Source organism: Anomaloglossus baeobatrachus, chromosome 12 (assembly GCF_048569485.1).
Source record: "Anomaloglossus baeobatrachus isolate aAnoBae1 chromosome 12, aAnoBae1.hap1, whole genome shotgun sequence".
In the NCBI taxonomy this organism is placed as follows: domain Eukaryota; kingdom Metazoa; phylum Chordata; class Amphibia; order Anura; family Aromobatidae; genus Anomaloglossus; species Anomaloglossus baeobatrachus.
This window is the reverse complement of record NC_134364.1, coordinates 112,950,708-112,970,986: the sequence shown is the minus strand read 5'-3', so window position 1 is coordinate 112,970,986 and position 20,279 is coordinate 112,950,708. Positions and strand designations below refer to the sequence as shown.

At 47.8% G+C, this 20,279-nt stretch overlaps 1 protein-coding gene across 2 annotated transcripts in view; it reads left to right on the top strand.

Annotated features, from left to right (window-relative positions):
• Nucleotides 1-14,317, top strand: part of ZFYVE26 (zinc finger FYVE-type containing 26) — a 269,476-nt gene extending 255,159 nt beyond the window's left edge. For both annotated transcript variants that reach the window (XM_075329889.1, XM_075329888.1), the window contains exons 34-36: nucleotides 2,043-2,225; nucleotides 9,797-9,841; nucleotides 10,146-14,317. In XM_075329889.1, coding sequence (XP_075186004.1) covers nucleotides 2,043-2,225; nucleotides 9,797-9,841; nucleotides 10,146-10,355 — 438 coding nt within the window. In that variant the 3' untranslated portion in view covers nucleotides 10,356-14,317. The remainder of the gene's footprint in view (nucleotides 1-2,042; nucleotides 2,226-9,796; nucleotides 9,842-10,145) is intronic.
• The last annotated feature ends 5,962 nt before the right edge of the window (nucleotides 14,318-20,279 follow it).

The following is a 20,279-nucleotide window of genomic DNA, read 5'->3' as shown; positions in this document are numbered from 1 at the left end:
ACTTCCTAAGTCGCTGAGGTGTGGCCGAAAGAGTATGGTCTCCTCACCCGGACGGGTTTCAGGAGATCTGGCGCCGCTGACAGAGGCCGGACGTCGATCTAATGGCGTCACGGCACAACAACAATGTGCCAGCTTCATGGCACGGTTTCACAATCATCGAGCTCTGGCGGCAAACGCCTTAGTTCAGCATTGGTCGCAGTTCCAGCTACCTTAGGTGCCACCTCTGGCATTGTTGCCCAGAGTACTGCGCTAGATCAAGACCGACTGCGGCCGCGCCATCCTCGTCGCTACAGATTGGCCGAGGATGTTGTGGTACTCGGTTCTGTGGTGCCTCACGGTAGGCTAACCGGGGGCACTACCAGACCAATCAGACTGGCTGTCTCAAGAGCCATTCTTCCATTTGAATTCTACGGCCCTCAACCGGATGGTGTGGCATTGAGTCCTGGAACCTAGTGTCGTCAGGATTACCTCAGGACGTGGTTGCCACCATGAGACAGGCTAGCATACCAACGTCCGCCAAGATTGACCACAGGACGTGGAAGATATTCTTCTCTCGGTGCTCGGCGCAGGGTGTTTCTCCCTGGCCGGTTGCATCGTCTATGTTTCCTTCCTTCCTGCAATCTAGGTAGGAAAATGGGTTGTCGCTCAGTTCCCTTTAGGGACAAGTCTCAGCGCTATCTGTATTTTTTCAGAAACGACGACTTCCTCAGGTACGCACGTTCCTACGGGGAGTTTGTCTTCTCAGCACTCCGTACAAGCGGCCGTTAGAGCCCTGAGATCTGAACAAGGTTCTAATTGCTCTCCAGATGCCGCCTTTCGAGCCTTTGAAGGATGTCTCCCTTCCCGCTTTTCACGGGAAGTGGCCTTCTAGTAACGGTCTCGTCTCTTAGGAGAGTTTCCGAGCTAGCAACGCTCTCATACAAACTCCCTTCCTGGTCCTTCACCAGGACAGGGTAGTTCTGCGTCCGGTTCCGGAATTTCTCCCTAAGGTGGTATCCCACTTTCATATCAATCAGGATATCACCTCACCTTCTTTGTGTCCTCATCCAGTCCATCAATTTCAGAAAGATTTGCATCTGTTGGTTCTGGTGAGAGCACTCAGGTTCTACTTCCCGCATGGCGCTCCTGCGCCACCCGGATGCACTCTTTGTCCTTGTCGCTGGTCGGCGTAAACAGTCGCAAGCTTCCAAATCCACACTTGCTCGGGGGATCGAGGAACCAATTCTTGAAACCTACAGTTCTACTGGGCTTCTGGTTCTTTCAAGGCCGAAGGCCCATTCTACCAGAGCCGTGGGTGCATCCTGGACATTACGGCACCAGGCTACGGCTCAGCAGGTGTGTCAGGCACCTACCTGATTGGGTCTGCATACTTTTACCAAGCATTTTCAGGTGCATACCTACGCTTCGGCAGACGCCAGCCTAGGTAGATAAGTCCTTCAGGCGGCAATTGCCCACCTGTAGGAAAGGGCTGTTTGACGGCCCTATCACGAGGTATTCTTTTACCCACCCAGGGACTGCTTTTGGACGTCCCAATTGTCTGGGTCTCCCAATTAGGAGCGAAAAAGAAGAAGGGAATTTTGTTTACTTACCGTAAATTCCTTTTCTTCTAGCTCCAATTGGGAGACCCAGCACCCGCCCTGTTTTCTCGGGGTTTTTCTGTTTTTTCGGGTACACATGTTGTTCATGTGGTATGGTTCAGTTCTCCGCTGTTTCCTCGGATTGAATTGGTCTTTAAACCAGTTATTGGCTTTCCTCCTTCTTGCTTTGGCACTAAAACTGGTGAGCCAGTGATCCCACTGGGGGTGTATAGCCAGAAGGGGAGGGGCCTTACACTTTTAAGTGTAATACTTTGTGTGGCCTCCAGAGGCAATAGCTATACACCCAATTGTCTGGGTCTCCCAATTGGAGCTAGAAGAAAAGGAATTTACGGTAAGTAAACAAAATTCCCTTCTTTGGGGGGGTTTTCTATTCCTTTTTTTTTTTTTTCTCTGAATTTGGGGTGCGTCTTAAATACTTTTTTTTTTCTCTCAACCAATTTTCAGGATTTCCAGCTGGACGCGTTCAAGGTTTACAGCAAAGTGTGCAAGCAGCTGGTGCAGCAGGAGAACTACTCGGAGATCCTGCAGCTGGTGAAGTGCGTGAGCGAGTCCGGGATCGCCGCAGAGAAGGACTGTGATAAGATTTTGCTAAGATGTGTGGAAGAATTGGCTGATGAGTCTTCTGATGTAAGATGCTATTTATAATACATAGCTAAAATCTGAGCAGAATAAGGGGCTCCTTATGGGAGAGATCAGCAGCCATGCTGTATTAAAGGGGTTGTATCATCGGGACAAAACTCATTTTAAAATGCATTCAATACTGCAGACGTCTTTGTTTCTTGTTGCTTCTTAAAAGGAATTTGTCTGGTCCGATAACGCTAATAATGAGAGAAATATAAGTAAATTTTCACCAGGGTACCACACTTTCCATACTGCACCCAGCATCATTACAATGCTACTAACCTGCAGATTAATAGCGTTTTCCTATTTGACACGACCCCTTTAAATGATATGGTAACTAAGTACCGTGCTTTTTGGATTATAAGATGCAATTTTCCTCCCAAAAACTTGGGAGAAAATGAGGGGTGCGTTTTAATATCAGAATGTAGCTTACCTGGGGGTGGTGGAAAGGGGTCACAGGAGGCAGGGGCAATGCTGTGCTGCGGGCGCTGCTTTCTGCAGTGTTGCTCTGTGCGGCGGCAGCGGCTATTCTGAAAAAGTCGGCGGTAAGAGCTTTAAATAATGGCAGCCAGAGTTGGTGCTTGCGCAGATGGAGCTCTCTGCTCAGGCTCTCATCTGCGCACACACAGAGTCTGGCCACCATTCCTTTGAAGCCCGCACCACCAACATCTTCAGAATTGCCAGTGCCTCACTGCCTGCGGCGAGCCCCAGCACGGAGTAGAGCCGGCCGTAGTAAGCATCTGGGCTCCCTCTGCACTGCTTGCAGCATTGCCGTACTCCAGCAACGCCTCTGCCTCCTGTGACCCCGCTTCACCATCGCTGCCGGCCCTCCTCTCCGGTAAGACCCCACCGGATTATAAAACTGACCAAATATTGTTTTTTTCTTCGGCGCTCCATTGGGAGACCCAGACGATTGGGTGTATAGCACTGCCTCCGGAGGCCACACAAAGCAATTACACTAAAAAGTGTAAGGCCCCTCCCCTTCTGGCTATACACCCCCAGTGGGATCACTGGCTCACCAGTTTTCAAGCTTTGTGCGAAGGAGGCACACATCCACGCATAGCTCCACTGTTTGTAGTCAGCAGTAGCTGCTGACTATATCGGATGGAAGAAAAGAGGGCCCATACTAGGGCCCCCAGCATGCTCCCTTCTCACCCCACTTGCGGTTTGTAAGGTTGAGGTACCTATTGCTGGTACGGAGGCTGGAGCCCACATGCTGTTTTCCTTCCCCATCCCCCTGAGGGGCTCTGAGGAAGTGGGATCTTTCCGGCCACCAAGCCCTGAGGCCGGGCTCCATCCACAGACCCATTGAACCTGCTGGATGTGGAGCGGGAGTGCCGTTCAGGGACAAGGCCCTGCAACTTTCAGGTACTCTGTGTCCCCGTATGGCAGGCCACGCACACTCCAGGCTTGCTGGGTGTGCTAGTGCGCCGGGGACTGTAGCGCTGTGCGCTGGGCTTATAGTCCCTGCAGATTACTGGGGGACTTTACGTGTGGGGACCGCCGCGCCGACCGCCCCTGGAGCGGCGGCGCAGCTGCGACTTGTAGTGCGCCGGGGACGCGCCGACCGCGCTTTTACGGCGGCGGCGCTTCTAACTTTAGTCCCCGGCTTTTGCGGCCTAGCGCCGCTTCGTTCCTGCCCCCACCCTGTCACTCAGGGACAGGGAGAGACGCTGTTCTATAGCAGCGCTGAGGGCTGGAGCCTTATTTGTATTCTCCAGCCCCCTTTACTAGACACAGTGGGCGCCGGGTTCCCGCTCTTGTCTCGGGCACGCCCTCGGCCCGCCCCTCTCCTCTGGACGCCGGCAGCCATTCCGGCACGCAGAGCGGGAAAACGGAGACAAGCGCTGAGCTACCAGCACAGGATTCCGGCGCCACACACCCGCTTTTGTGCGGGCGGTAAGCGGCAACTAAAGTGCTGACCCACTAATGCCGAAGTGTCCTGTTGTACTTTTGTACGGTCGCTATTCAGGATGCAGACCTAGAAACAGCAGCAAAAGATCAGGGGTGCTAAAGCACAGACTCTATATGCTGCTTGTCTTGCATGTGCTGCAGTGTCATGTGTCCTTTATGCTTGTATGCTTTACATTGCACTGTAAGGGCTATTCTTGGCTGTCTACCCGCCTAGATGGCTAGACAGCGGCAGCAAACAGCAATGGTGCTAAGGCACAAGTTTTTAATGCTGCTTGGATTGCATGTACTGCAGAGTTTATTTTCATGCTTGTACATTCACTGCATGTCGCTATTCTTGGCTAATGCTCCTTGATGACTAGACAACAGCAGCAGAAAAGCAAGGGTGCTAAGGCACAAGCTTTCAATGCTGCTTGGATTGCATGTGCTGCAGTGGTTATTTTCATGCTTGTATGCTATACATTCACTGTATGTCGCTTTTCCTGGCTAATGCTCCTGAATAACTAGACAACGGCAGCAGAAAAGCAAAGGTGCCAAGGCACAGGCTTTCTATGCTCCTTGTACTGCATGTGCTGAAGTGTTTATTGTACTTCATGCTTGTATGCTATACATTGCACTGTACGGTCGCTATTCTTGGCTAATGTTCCTAGATGGCTAGACAGCAACAGCAAAAAAAAAAAAAAAAAAAAAAAAAGCATGGGTGCCAAGGCACAGGCTTTCTATGCTGCTTGTACTGCATGCGACTGTTCCAGGACCCCCAGTGTGTGCAATTACTCAACGGGGTCTCTGCTACAGGTGGCCAAAAGAACCACCTGTGATCCCTGTCCAGGGACAGGGACGGAGTTGCAGTTTCCGCTGATATATTGTCTGTGGCTATGACTAACATCTTACAGACTTTGCAGTCCAGACAGACCTTGGGCAATGTTGATTCAATGCCCCTGGCCACCCTGATTTCGAAACAAATCATGGCTCCAGGAGGGTCCCATGCATCCCAGGGTGCAGGCTCTGACACGGACGACAGTCCCAGACGGCCTAAGCGAGCTCCCTAAGAACGGCCCTCGACTTCATCACAGTACTCTCTGTATGATGAGGCAGCCGTAGCTGTTCAGGACTCTGATCCTGAGACCGCTCTCAATCCGGATACACCGGATGGTGACGCTATAGTGAATAATCTTATAGCGTCCATCAATGGAAGGTTGGGTATTTCTCCCTCAACTCCTCCAGTGGAGGGGTCAGCTTCACAGCAGAAGAAATCCCTATTTCGGTATCTCAAGCGTATATTGAGTACTTTTCTGGTCACTCTGACTCCAGAGAAGCAGTCCAGAAACACCACGCTTATCCCGATAAGCGTTTCCCCAACCGTATTGAAGATACGCGTTGTCTCTTCCCCCCTGACGTGCTCAAGCGCTCCAAGGGTGGATCCCCCAATCTCCAGGCTTGCGGCTAGATCTATAGTTGCAGTGGAAGATGGGACTTCACTTAAAGATGCCATTGACAGACAGCCCTATCGGCGGGTCGGTTGCCCCGGCATTCGCAGCCATAGAGGCACTCCAAGCTATTTCAGCTAGTATTGCGCAGAGGGACGCGGTCACATGTACATCTTGGCCGCAGTAGCGTCCTTCACCTCGCAATGTCGGCATTGCGACTCAAGCTGTTTATGCTGTCCTGGACTCTACGAGCCGTACGTCAGTGGCGTCCGCCAACTCCGTGTTGTTACGCTCCTAGTGTTAAGGGATTGGAGCAGATGCTGCTTCCACAAAAGTGCTTAACCAGATTGCCTTTATCTGGTGACAGACTGTTTCGTGAGCGGTTGGATTAAATCATTCAACTGTCCAAGGGTACGGATTCTTCCTTACCCCAGCTATCAAACAAGACCCATCAGGAGAAGGGACAGTCGAGGTTTCGGTCCTTCCCAGGCTCGGGCACGTCCCAATTGCCCTCGTCCAACAGGACTCAAAAGGCTCAGAGGGGCGCAGGTTCCTGGCGGGCTCAATCACGCCCGGAGAAGGCAGCCGGAGGAACCGCTACCAAGGCGGTTTCCTCATGACTTTCAGCCCTCTCTCTCCGCGTCCGCGGTCGGTGGCAGACTCCCCCGCTTTAGCGACATTTAACTGCCACAGGTCAATGGCCGGTGGGTGAGAGACAGTTTGTCGCAAAAACTTCCTCACCGGCCGAGCCGAGGCTCTTCTGTAGGCAGTAGGAGTCGTAATCCCGGTTCCTCCTCAGGAACAAGAGACACTTTTTACTCCGATCTGGTCGGGGTGACAAAATAGGACGACTCCTTCCGTTCCGTTCTGGACCTTAAACTGCTCAACAAGCACGTGAAAACCAGGCGGTTCCGGATGGAATCCCTCCGCTCCGTCATTGCCTCAATGTCTCAAGGAGATTTCCTAGCATCAATAGACATCAGGATGCTTATCTCCACGTGCCGATTGCTCCAGAGCACCGGCGTTTGCTACGATTCGTTATTGAAGACGAGCATCTTCGGTTCGTAGCCCTGCCCTTCGGTCTGGCGACAGCCCCACGGGTTTTCACCAAGTTCATGGCAGCAGTGGGACCACTCCCGCACTCTCAGGGTCACCCTGTGATCCCTTACTTAGACCATCTACTTGTCAAGGCACTCTTTTAAGAGGCATGCCAACACAGCCTGAACATGGCGCTGGAGACTTCCCAGAGTTTCGGGTGGGTCCTCAACTTTTCAAAGTTAAACCCAATCGCTGGCATATCTTAGCTTGGGGTTTCACACTCTCTCAGCTTTGGTGAAGCTTCCACTGGACAAACAGCGGTCACTACAGACGGGGGTGCAGTCTCTCCTTCAAGGAGACACCTCATCCAGAGGCAGTCCCTTTCACGCAGTTTCATCTGCGTCCACTTCAATAGAACATTCTTCGCTAATGGGAGGGGAAGTCGATGTCCCTACACAGGAACGTCCCCCTTTCTCAGACGATCAAGGACTCTCTTCAGAGGAGTCCACTCTTCAGATCAATTGTCTGGAGCTCTGGGCAGTGCATATGGCCCTGCAAGACTTCCTGCAGTGGCTGGAAGGCAAACAGATCCGAATTCAGTCGGACAATCCACAGCGGTGGCATACATCAACCACCAAGGCGGACTACGCAGTCGGCGAGCCTCCCAGGAAGTCCGCCGGATTCTGCTAGGGGTGGAAGACAGAGCATACACCATATCCGCAGTTCACATCCCGGGCGTAGAAAACTGGGAAGCAGACTTCCTCAGTCACCAGGGCGTGGACGCAGGAGAATGGTCTCTGCACCCGGACGGGTTTCACGAATCGGCACAACAGCAAGGTCCCGGTTTTCATGACGATCAAAGAGCTCTGGCGACAGGCATCCCACGGTCGGTCAACCGTGGGCACTACCAGACCGGCCAGACTTACTGTCCCAAGGGCCGTTTCTCCATCTGAATTCTACGGCCCTGAACCTACTGTGTGGCCATTGCGTCCTAGATCCTAGTGTCCTCAGGATTATCCCACGGGGTCGTTGCCACCATGAGACAGGCTATGAAGCCCACGTCTGCTAAGATCTACCACGGAAGTGGAAGATTTTCTTTTACTGGTGCTCTGTACAAGGAGTGTCCCCCTGGCCATTGGCATTGCCTACTTTTCTTTCCTTCCTGCAATCTGGGTTGGAAAAGGGCTTGTCGCTCGGCTCCCTTAAAGGGCAAGTCTCGGCGCTATTGGTGTTTTTTTCAGAAGCGTCTAGCACGACGTCCGCAGGTACGCACGTTCCTGCAGGGGGTTTGGTCATATCGTCCCCCCGTACGAGCGGCCGTTAGATCCATGGGATCTGAACAGGGTACTAGTTGCTCTCCAGAAGCCGCCTTTCGAGTCTCTGACGGATGTTTCACTCTCTCGACTATCACGGACAGTGGCCTTTCTGGTAGCGATCACGTCTCTTCGGAGAGTGTCTGAGCTAGCAGCGCTGTCATCCAAGGCTCCCTTCCTGGTGGTCCACCAGGACAAGGTAGTGCTGCGCCCCATTCAGGAGTTTCTCCCTGAGGTAGTAGTCCCTGAGGTAGTATCCTCGTTTCATATTAATCAGGATATCTCCTTACCTTCTTTTTGTCCTCATCCGGTTCACCGGTATGAAAAGGATTTACATTTGTTAGATCTGGTGAGAGCACTCAGAATCTACATTTCCCGCACGGCGCCCCTGCGCCGCTCTGATGCGCTCTTTGTCCTTGTCGCTGGCCAGCGCAAGGGGGTCGCAGGCTTCCAAAGCCACCCTGGCTCAATGGATCAAAGAACCAATTCTTGAAGCCTACCGTTCTGCTGGGCTTCCCGGTTCCATCAGGGCTGAAGGCCCATTCTACCAGAGCCGTGGGTGCGTCCTGGGCATTACGACACCAGGCTACGGCTCAACAGGTGTGCCAGGCAGCTACCTGGTCGAGTCTGCACACTTTCACCAAACATTATCAGGTGCATACCTATGCTTCGGCGGACGCCAGCCTAGGTAGAAGAGTCCTGCAGGCGGCAGTTGCCTCTCCGTAGGGGAGGGCTGTCTTTGCAGCTCTAACATGAGATATTTCTTTACCCCACCCAGGGACAGCTTTTTGGACGTCCCAATCGTCTGGGTCTCCCAATGGAGCGCCGAAGAAGAAGGGAATTTTGTTACTTACCGTAAATTCCTTTTCTTCTAGCTCCTATTGGGAGACCCCAGCACCCGCCCTGTTGTCCTTCGGGATTTTTGGTGGTTTTTCGGGTACACATGTTGTTCATGTTGAATGGTTTTTTCAGTTCTCCGACGTTACTTCGGAGTGAATTTGTTTAAACCAGTTATTGGCTTTCCTCCTTCTTGCTTTTGCACCTAAAACTGGTGAGCCAGTGATCCCACTGGGGGTGTATAGCCAGAAGGGGAGGGGCCTTACACTTTTTTAGTGTAATTGCTTTGTGTGGCCTCCGGAGGCAGTGCTATACACCCAATCGTCTGGGTCTCCCAATAGGAGCTAGAAGAAAAGGAATTTACGGTAAGTAACAAAATTCCCTTCTTTTTTGTTTTTATTTTTTTAAACTTTTATTTTAATAGTAATAATTCATAATATTATTACTCTTACAGTAGTCAGTTTTGGGTCATCTGATCATTTGTCCTATACATAGCAGTGCATAAAGACTGACATGTATAGTGAAAATCACAATCTCCTATTTACACTAGTTAAACGAGTACCGTCATAAAAAAGCACGGGGGTCTTCAGCAGACACCCGGCTGTAATCACAACTCATTGGTCCCCATGATCATGTGTTGGGCTCCCCAATGGGCTCATAGAATAACATGTCTTCATGCCGCTGCCAAGATGGACAGCTGCATTTAACATGTTAACACCCGCAGGTGGAGTGGAGGTGTGTTAGTAGCAGATGATGGCTGCATAATTCAACCTTTAGCCATCAAAAGCCAGGAATGATGCGGTCTCGATATGCGAGCCTGCACCAAAGTCAGTAACATGACATATGATGTAAATGTAAGTCCCGGAATAGGGGCTATTATGTGTCCTCCAGACGTTTATTCTCCCAAACTTCGAGAATGAAATCTGAAATGTCACCTGAGATACAATATCTGATCAAACTGGAAAATAAATTGTGCCACTAAGTATTCTTTTGCATTACTTGTGTGCAAAGTGTCACTGTAACTTCAGTTTTTTACGGTTTTTGATTTCAGGAACTTGAAACGCTCATCCAAGGCATGAAGAGCGATGAAACCAAGGTACGTGTTCAGATAACTGGAGCTTAATTGATGGAAAGTGTCTGAGCTGCAGTACCAGGTACAGCCACAGCATGATGCGAGGCGCTGTGCCTTGTAACAGGAAGAGGAATCTTCACTTGTAGGATCGCAGCAGCCCGATCATTCAGCTAATCGGTGGGGGTGGTATGAAAGACACCCCACTTATATATAGGTGGGGAAGGTTTACTCTGCACTCTTGTCCTGCTCATATGCAGTATTGTAAATTACACTGTGCCGCCAATCGTGATGTTGTTTCTCTGCTAATTGCACCTTCTTTTTCTCGCAGATCAAGGCCTTTCTGGCTTGCCGGATGATGCGCTCCGCCTACCTGACTGCCGTTAAGCAGGAGCACGAGAGAGCGATCCAGCTAGTACAGGAAGTCTGGCAAGCTGCACACGACATGAACGAGAGCGTGGTGCAAGGCATCTGCTCCAAGTGGCTCGTAGAGCACCCTCCAGTATCGAAGCAGGCACCACGCCATGGCTCCCGCATGTAAACCTTGTACTAGAGGTGGTGCAAATCAATTTCCAGGACCTAGGCGCCACGTCCATGTACTGTAGCCTCTGTATGAGAGCCTCGCGAACCGCCTTCTACTTTACGGCATCAGCGGCTCTTCTTGTGATTACCCGGCCTGGCGCAGCATCCTTAAGGATGACGTTGTGCCTAGCCGGCTAGTCAAAAGAAGAGGTGCAAATGCCATGATAAAGTTCTTCGGGCGGAAACCGGTTACTGACATGGCAGCTGGACCCGGTACTGCCCATCTCTACTTAGCACCCAAAAGGGAGCAGCCAGATGAATGGCTTCTGTATATGTCATGGTGGATCAGAAGCACTTTAGGATGGTGTAGACCAGAGATCTCCAACCTGTGCCTCTCCAGTGTTTGCAAAATTATCACTTCCATCTATCACTGACACAATGGGAGATGTAGAATTGTAATTGCTGGAAAAGCCACAAGTTGAAGACCAGTTGTCTCTATGGCATGCATTCACTATAGGACAAGTATCTACCTCACTGCTTAACCGTAGATGCCCTACTTTTTATACTGGTGTTTTATAATGTGTTATGGATGATGTGCATACAGCCACGCTGGTCGCCACGTGATGTGCATTATAAGTAGATCAGCCATGATTTATTCATTACGGACATTGTACTGTTTACAGGAAATTATGAAAGCTTGGGTTCAGGTTAAAAAAAGCCTGCTTTGGCCATGAAGTTGTGGAAAATCCCTTTTTAGAATGGGGCTGTGTAGTCACAATGAACCTAATTCACATATATTACAATGCAATGAGCAATATTGGTCCCCAGCCTTATAAGTGACCCACAGGCTCAGTAGCATTGAGCTCTATGAATTTCCATTTTGCCAAGGCCTTCGCTATCATTGTTAAAGCTGCATAAATATAGTACAAACCTTATTGTGCTGGTGGACTGACAAGGTAATAGCTTATAAAGGAAGTGATTCTGATAGTAGTAATATTTTGGGAATTTCTGTGTGTCTTTTAGTAATATATTAGTGCAATGAGAATAATTATAATATATCAAGATCAAGCAATGAATTTGATGACTTTCAATTTTCTGCAGTTAGGGGGTTGTGTATGAGATTAGTATGAAGGGGCTTTGCTTATCAGAATTGGATTGAGCTCCAATAAGATCCAACTATGCTGTCTGCTAAGAAAATTACTCTTTATACAAATCTATAAATAATGTTCATAGAAAATATATGGCACCGCGATGGGGTCCAGTGGCATCCCTAATACCAATAACAGAGTTTCTGCCACTGAGTGCTTTGGGGAACTCTCTATGAACATCCATACTGGGGATCTCTGCTGTTTAGATCCCAGCTGCCTTACAATTGCTATCGCAACTGGTGGGCTGGCACTGTGATGGGGTCCGGCGCCATCCCTAATACCAAAAACAGAGGTTCTGCCATTGAGTGCTATGGGGAACCCTATGAACATCCGTACTGGGGATCTCTGCTGTTTTGGATCCCAGGTGCCATTTAGATTTCTTGTTTAAAAGGGACTTTTTATTTTAGTGTTTGATTTATAATTTGGCCATGTAGCTGGCATTCTTATGTGTATGACAAATATATTTAATCTACGTTCCGCACCTTATTTCTGGAAATCTAATCTTTATATTTTACTGATTTTATCATTATTAGTGGACAGCGGGGAAAAAAATGAAATCGGCTTAATAACTTGCTGATGGCAAATTCACCTTCTCTAATCTGTGGTGAGGATAACCTTGGAAAACCCCTCTATTAATGAAAAAAATCAATTTTAGAACCTGTAGTTTTGGGGAATTTATTAGGTGCAGCTGCCGAAGAGTATCAGTATTGATGGGGTTATGAGTTGTCTCTGGCATGGTTACGAGCCGATCTGATTTTATCATTGCGCGCTGAGCATTATTTTCTAGTAGTGTTAATGGAAAATGGGTACAGCTTTTAGGCGCTGAGATCAGACTCTGGCTTCAGCTGCCTTGTGTATATACCGTAGTAGAAATGTATTTGTCCAGTAGTCCAGCACTACTGCCCATCTTGTCCCTGAACAGTGTTGGACCATTAGCTAGGATTCCAGTTAGAGGATCACGTGGACCCCAGAAATTTGTGGTATTTGTAATGAATTTGTGGCATTAATATATATAATCACATTTTATGTTTTATTGTGTCTGTAGGATGGTATGAAAATGAAAGTAGGGGGATGTTCGAACTTGGAGGTTTCGATTGGTAGAACAATGGGTAGCTCGCCATGTCTGGGGAGGTTAGGTTTCCAATGGGGAAGCTAGCCATCCTGTTGGAGGTTTCTAAAAGTAGCAATGGGAAGCTAGCCATCTTGGAGATTTCTAATGGTAACAGTGAAAAGCTAGCTATCCCGATGGAGGTTTCAAATTGTAGCAATTAGAAGCTAGGCATTCTGATGGAGGTTTCTAATGGTTACAGTGGGAAGCTAGCCATCCTGATGGAAATTTCTACTGGTAACAATGGGGAAGCTAGCCGTCCCGGCTTGTAGAGGTTTCTAATTGTAACAATGGGAAGCTGACCATCTTGGAGGTTTCTATTGTTAATGGTGTCAGAAGCTAGGCGTCCCACATGAGGTTTCTAATGGTAACCGTGGGGTGCTGACCATCCCCAGTAGAGGTTTTCTAGTGGTAACAATGGGAAGCTAGCCATCCTGGTGGAGGATTGTACTGGTAAAATTGGGAAGCTATCCATCCTGGAAGAGGATTGTAATGGTAACAATGGGAAAGCTAGCCATCTTGATGGAGGTATCTACTGGTAACAATGGGGAAGGTATCAGTCCTATTGGAGGTTTCTAATTGTAACAGCGGAAAGCTGACTATCCTGGTGGCAGGATAAAATGTTAATGATTTGGAAAGTTAGCCATCCCGGAGGAGCTTTCTTTTGTTAAACGTGAGAGCTAACCATCCTGATGGAGGTTTCTAATTGTAGCAATGAGGAGCTAGCCATCCTGGTGGAGGTTTCTAATAGTAACAGTTGGGGAAGCTAGCCATCCTGATGGAGGTTTCTAATTGTAACAATGAGAAGCTAGCCACCCCTGGGGAGTTTCTAATGCTAATCGTGGGAAGATAGCCGTTCCCGGTGAAGTTTGCCAATGGTAATCGTGTAGAATGATACCCAGGTATCCCAGAAACAAACACCTTTTGACAACTTGACTTGTAGATAGGACACTCGACACTTTTTAAAGTTGAAGGGAAAGTATTTTATGACAGGAGTCCTTTTTATTAAAGGGGGTTTTCTTCTCTATTAATAAAGTTAAAAGTGGGAAGTAATCCTTGTAAGGCCGGTGTCCCACTTGCGATGGCCTCGCGTGTATCTCGCGCGAGTTTTGCGGTGCGGGTCGGTTGCATACAGCTCTATGTAGCCGACCTGCTCCTGTGAGAAGAGTGCAAGTCCGTGACGGGTGATCCACCGCGAGATACATGCGAGGCCATCGCAAGTGGGACACCGGCCTAAAAGAGATTAAATAAAGGTCAGAATTACATCCGGGACCCTTTCCCTATTTCTGTGCTGTTGGGCTGAGGGCCGACATCCCGACCACTAGTGATCTGACCCTGCAGCCTGTCATTGTCCTCAGCTATACGATCACTAGCGCTCGGGTCATAATCCTGATGAGTTCAAAAGTGGGGCGAGGATTGCGGCTTTTTTTTTTTCTTATGGAAAGGATTTCAGACCCGTAACGGAGAAGAAAACTATCCATCTATATAAGAAGGCAATATTGCTGCACCACATGCATCTCCCTTGTGTAATATTCATGTGACTAGTGTATGTATTACTTTGATGCCCTCTGATCTATGCAACATGTATAAATGTAATGAGACATGTAAGGAGAAGCTGATTTGCACTGTGATCCTTGCACTTTATAATTGTGGATTTTGTACACTTGTAATTTTTTTTTCTTAAGTTGTTTGCAGACCTAACAAATCAATAAAGTATTTCTCAAACATTTGTCTCCTAGTCTTATATATTCCCATAAAAATGTCCCTTTCATGCAGAAGATTGAACACAATCTGTCTTGGAACACAATCTGTCTTTCATGCGTTTATCTCCATACAAATCCATTATTTTCTGTCCATTTGCAACTGCTACGCCTCAAGAATGGAAGCTTTAGAATCGCCGAAAAAGTTTTGCCTTGAAAGATGATTTCCATCATACTGGAAAAGCATTGTCCATCACCAAATTGCTAGTGGATTGTTGTAAGAAGTTGCTCTTAGAGGATGGATGGCAGTGTGCTTAGGCAAGGTTGTGCGTGGGGCCCTCCATGGGTGAAAAGCCCCCCACACTTAAATGGTCTCAGGATACTTTACTGTTGACAGACACAGGACTCATGGTAGCGCTCACTGTGAGCGAAATACACTCCTTCTATACCTCTTGCACTCCAAATAAATAAGATTTGTTTTATGAGCGCTTGGGAAATCAATACAGCACACGCGCTTTGTGGTTTCTGCTTTATTACATCATGTGATCAGTTTATATAGTACAGACCTGGGCAAGGGGCGGCCCGCGGGCCACATCCGGCCCGCCTACTCTCTGTGACTGGCCCGCCTGGCTCAGAGCGTCCTTGCTGGCCGGTCACTGATGAGGGCAATCTGACCTGTTGTCCGGAGCTCCAGGCTCCAGGAGGCCCGTGGTCAGATTGCCCTCATCACACGCTGCATGCCGGGCAGGGAACAGAGGACAGATCCTGCAGCGCAGCACAGTCAGTGCAGGCAGCGGAACGCAGGAATCTCTCCTCTGTTCCCTGCGGCAGCTTTTCTCTGTGACACACGCGCGCCCTGATTATCGTCAGTATGGCGCACGTGTGTCATTTGAAAAGCTCCGGCCCGGCAGGAGAAGAAGCTGCAGCGGCGGGGGCCTGAAGAGAAGCAGCGGCGGGGGCTCCTCGGAATACAGCATCGGCGCAGCCTGGGCATGTGAAAGAGAAGCCGCTCAGCGGGGGGCTCGTACTGAGGTGCCTGAGGAGGGGACAATAAGAAGAGAGAGGTGAGTGGTTACTAGTAACCTGCAGGGACAATGGGGGGGGGGGGGAGGGGGGTAACTGTTGACAAATGTTTGGGGTGTAGTGGTCTAGTATATGGGAATGTAGTTCTACAGGTGTGGTATATGGGGGCGTGTAGTGGTGTAGTATATAGTGGTGTAGTTTTATAGGGGTGTAGTGGTGTAGTATAATACAGGTGTGTGTATATAGGGGTGTAGTATAATACTACACCCCCTATATACACCTGTATTATAGTACACCCCTATATACACCTGTATTATACTACACCACTACACCCCTATATACACCTGTAATATACTACACCCCTATATACACCTGTATTATACTACACCACTACACCCCTATATACACCTGTATTATACTACACCACTACACCCCTATATACACCTGTATTATACTACACCACTACACCCCTATATACACCTGTATTATACTACACCACTACACCCCTATATACACCTGTATTATACTACACCCCTATATACACCTGTATTATACTACACCACTACACCCCTATATACACCTGTATTATACTACACCACTACACCCCTATATACACCTGTATTATACTACACCCCTATATACACCTGTATTATACTACACCACTACACCCCTATATACACCTGTATTATACTACACCACTACACCCCTATATACACCTGTATTATACTACACCCCTATATACACCTGTATTATACTACACCACCACACCCCTATATACACCTGTATTATACTACACCACTACACCCCTATATACACCTGTATTATACTACACCCCTATATACACCTGTATTATACTACACCCCTATATACACCTGTATTATACTATACTATAGGGGTGTAGTGGTGTAGTATAATACAGGTGTATATAGGGGTGTAGTGGTGTAGTATAATACAGGTGTATATAGGGGTGTAGTGGTGTAGTATATTACAGGTGTATATAGGGGTGTAGTGGTGTAGTATAATACAGGTGTATATAGGGGTGTAGTGGTGTAGTATAATACAGGTGTATATAGGGGTGTAGTGGTGTAGTATAATACAGGTGTATATAGGGGTGTAGTGGTGTAGTATAATACAGGTGTATATAGGGGTGTAGTATAATACAGGTGTATATAGGGGTGTAGTATAATACAGGTGTATATAGGGGTGTAGTATAATACAGGTGTATATAGGGGTGTAGTATAATACAGGTGTATATAGGGGTGTAGTATAATACAGGTGTATATAGGGGTGTAGTATAATACAGGTGTATATAGGGGTGTAGTATAATACAGGTGTATATAGGGGTGTAGTATAATACAGGTGTATATAGGGGTGTAGTATAATACAGGTGTATATAGGGGTGTAGTATAATACAGGTGTATATAGGGGTGTAGTATAATACAGGTGTATATAGGGGTGTAGTATAATACAGGTGTATATAGGGGTGTAGTATAATACAGGTGTATATAGGGGTGTAGTATAATACAGGTGTATATAGGGGTGTAGTATAATACAGGTGTATATAGGGGTGTAGTATAATACAGGTGTATATAGGGGTGTAGTATAATACAGGTGTATATAGGGGTGTAGTATAATACAGGTGTATATAGGGGTGTAGTATAATACAAGTGTATATAGGGGTGTAGTATAATACAGGTGTATATAGGGGTGTAGTATAATACAGGTGTATATAGGGGTGTAGTATAATACAGGTGTATATAGGGGTGTAGTATAATACAGGTGTATATAGGGGTGTAGTATAATACAGGTGTATATAGGGGTGTAGTATAATACAGGTGTATATAGGGGTGTAGTATAATACAGGTGTATATAGGGGTGTAGTATAATACAGGTGTATATAGGGGTGTAGTATAATACAGGTGTATATAGGGGTGTAGTATAATACAGGTGTATATAGGGGTGTAGTATAATACAGGTGTATATAGGGGTGTGGTGGTGTAGTATAATACAGGTGTATATAGGGGTGTGGTGGTGTAGTAGAATACAGGTGTATATAGGGGTGTGGTGGTGTAGTAGAATACAGGTGTATATAGGGGTGTAGTGGTGTATAATACAGGTGTATATAGGGGTGTAGTGATGTAGTATAATACAGGTGTATATAGGGGTGTAGTGGTGTATAATACAGATGTATATAGGGGTGTAGTATAATACAGGTGTGTATATAGGAGTGTAGTATAATACAGGTGTAGTATATGGGAGTGTAGTATAATACAGGAGTATATAGTGACGTAGTGGTGTAGTATAATACAGGTGTATATAGGGGTGTAATATAATACAGGTGTAGTATATAGGAGTGTAGTATAATACAGGTGTATATAGTGACGTAGTGGTGTAGTATAATACAGGTGTAGTGTATAGGAGTGTAGTATAATACAGGTGTATATAGTGACGTAGTGGTGTAGTGTAATACAAGTGTAGTATATAGGGGTGTAGTGGTATAGGTTATCACAGGTGTAGTATATAGTGATGTAGTGCTGCAGTTTATTACAGGTGTATATAGTGATGTAGTATATTACAGGTGTAGTGTATATAGTGGTATAGTATATAGAGGTGTAGTTTATTACAAGTGTAGTGTATAGGGATGTATATTACAGGTGTAGTATGTGGCGGGTGTAGTGATGTAGTATATTGGGATTGTGTGTGTATGTATACATTGTGTGTGTGTGTGTGTGTGTGTGTGTGTATATATGTATGTATGTATGTATGTATGTAGAACCGAGTTAATTATATTTGTCCGACCCTCTAAAACCATCCCAATTTCTCATGCGGCCCCATGGGAAAAGTAATTGCCCACCCCTGATATAGTACCTCAACCAAAGAAACAACTCCTCCAAACTATATGAACCAATAAGAGGAGTAGGGTTGTGAATGGAAATGTGAAACTTCCGCGCCCATCAGTGTTAGCTGAACCCTATAACATCTTTAGCTATAAGATAAGATGGACATTATAGGAACAAAATGGATTCTATTCTCACACTCACCTTTTGCCTCTCCTGACAATCATTCTTCCATATGTCTCAAACGGCCTGAAGGGGGATTTATCAGAGGAAATTAACTTTATCCCAGTCATCTGCACCCAATCCTTATATATTTTTTTTTTTCTTTTTTACCAAATTTCATTGTGTGGTTTTTGTTTTTTTTTTTTTCTTTTCCTGGAGAAAAGTGGCTTTTTCTCTGACGCCTCATTGGGGGACACAGGACCATGGTGTTCCTATCCATAGGAGGACACTAAGTAGATGCAAAAGACATTAGCTCCTCCTCTGCAGTATACACCCCCTGGCCCAGCCAGGCAACCTCAGTTTTTAGCTTAGTGTCTGTAAGAGGCACATCTCTTCAAGATTTTTTATTTTTAGAGAGTGACTGTTTCCCCTAGGGACCAATCTCCCAACATCATCAACAGGCGGGAACGCGGAGTGTCGCCTCCCCGTACCCCCTCCTGCGACGCTGCATCTCACTGGACGATGGGTCTCACAGGCACCGATTTTTCCAGAGCCCAGGGCAGATGAAAACTTGCTCAGTCTATCTTGCAGGCTCTGAGTTGATACACTGCACCGGTGTAACCGGGCACAGCAGGCTGACTCTAACGTCTCCACTAGCCTGGACTGAGGCAGTGCCAAGGTGAGATCCTCCCTGACTGGTTGCTGGCTATGCAATACTCCTGATTACAAGGACCTCTGCAGAAACAATCCACCGGTGGCGAGAGGGGGGCTCCCAGGGCTCAGAGTTCACCTGCAGCTGCAATGAACTCACAATCTTTATTCCCAGGGTCACCATAGTTGTGCGCTGGGTGGGGGCAGGGGGAGGTCCCCTTCCAGCCGTTTTATTTTATTTTCAACTGACTCCCTTCTCGGCGCTCTTTTAAACACTAAGCCCCGCCCCCTCAGAGCCGCAATAAGTCCCGCCTCCTCGGATCCGCAATAAGCCATGCCCCCTCAGGAAAGCGCCGAATATCTGTGTGTTCCTCAGGGTGGGCTTCCTCCTTGCTGCAGCAACAAGGCTTCCCATGCTCTGCTTCACTTGTAGCTCTGCAGATCATTGCTCCCTCTCTTTGCATACTCCCTGCACAGGCAACATGCTTAATTCAAAGGGTACTAAGAATTCTAAGGCTCATATAGTCTTTTATTCAGCCTGCACTATCTTCCACGCTAAGCTACCACGAAAACACACCTCTTCTTTCTGTGAGTCCTCTATCCCTGTAGCCACCCAAGAACTCCCTGCCACCACCACTGCAACCGCCACCAGCCCAGAGCCTAGGGCTCCCAGCCCACCGGAGAGGGCACAGTTTGTCCCAATCCATGGAAAAACTTCCCCAGAACCTGGTGCTGGCTATGCAATGTTGTCTTCCACACCCTTCTGGGCCCCTGGACGGAAAGCAGCCTGATGACACCTCTATAGAGGGTGCTTCTGAGGAAATCCGGGCGCATGCTTCACCGGTTGCAGGGATCAGAAAAAGGGCACACGGCCAGGTGTCTCCGGTACTCTCTCATGGCCCCCATGGCTCTCCATCGGAGGTACACAGAACAGGTTCTCCCACACGCTCCGCGGCTTCGGAAGAGGGAGAATGCTGTTTGTACCAGGATTATTCCTTGGTTTCAACCTCCCCAGATGATCAAGCTGCGATAGACTCCCTTATTACAGCAATCAACCAAACTTTGCATGTGGAGGATCCCCCATCCACTACTACTGACTATGCGGTCTCCTTTAAGAGGGCAAAGAAACCTCAAAAAGGTTTTGCTGACCACCCAGAGTTTCAAGATATCCTCACAAAGCAAAGGGAGAAACCCCCCCCAGGTTCCCGCCTTGCCGCGAAGACTCTCCTGTCTTTACCCGATGGCTCCTCCATCAAGGACCCGACACACAGGTGGAGCAGCTTGCTTGCTCTGCCTGTGAGGCCGCGGGTTCCT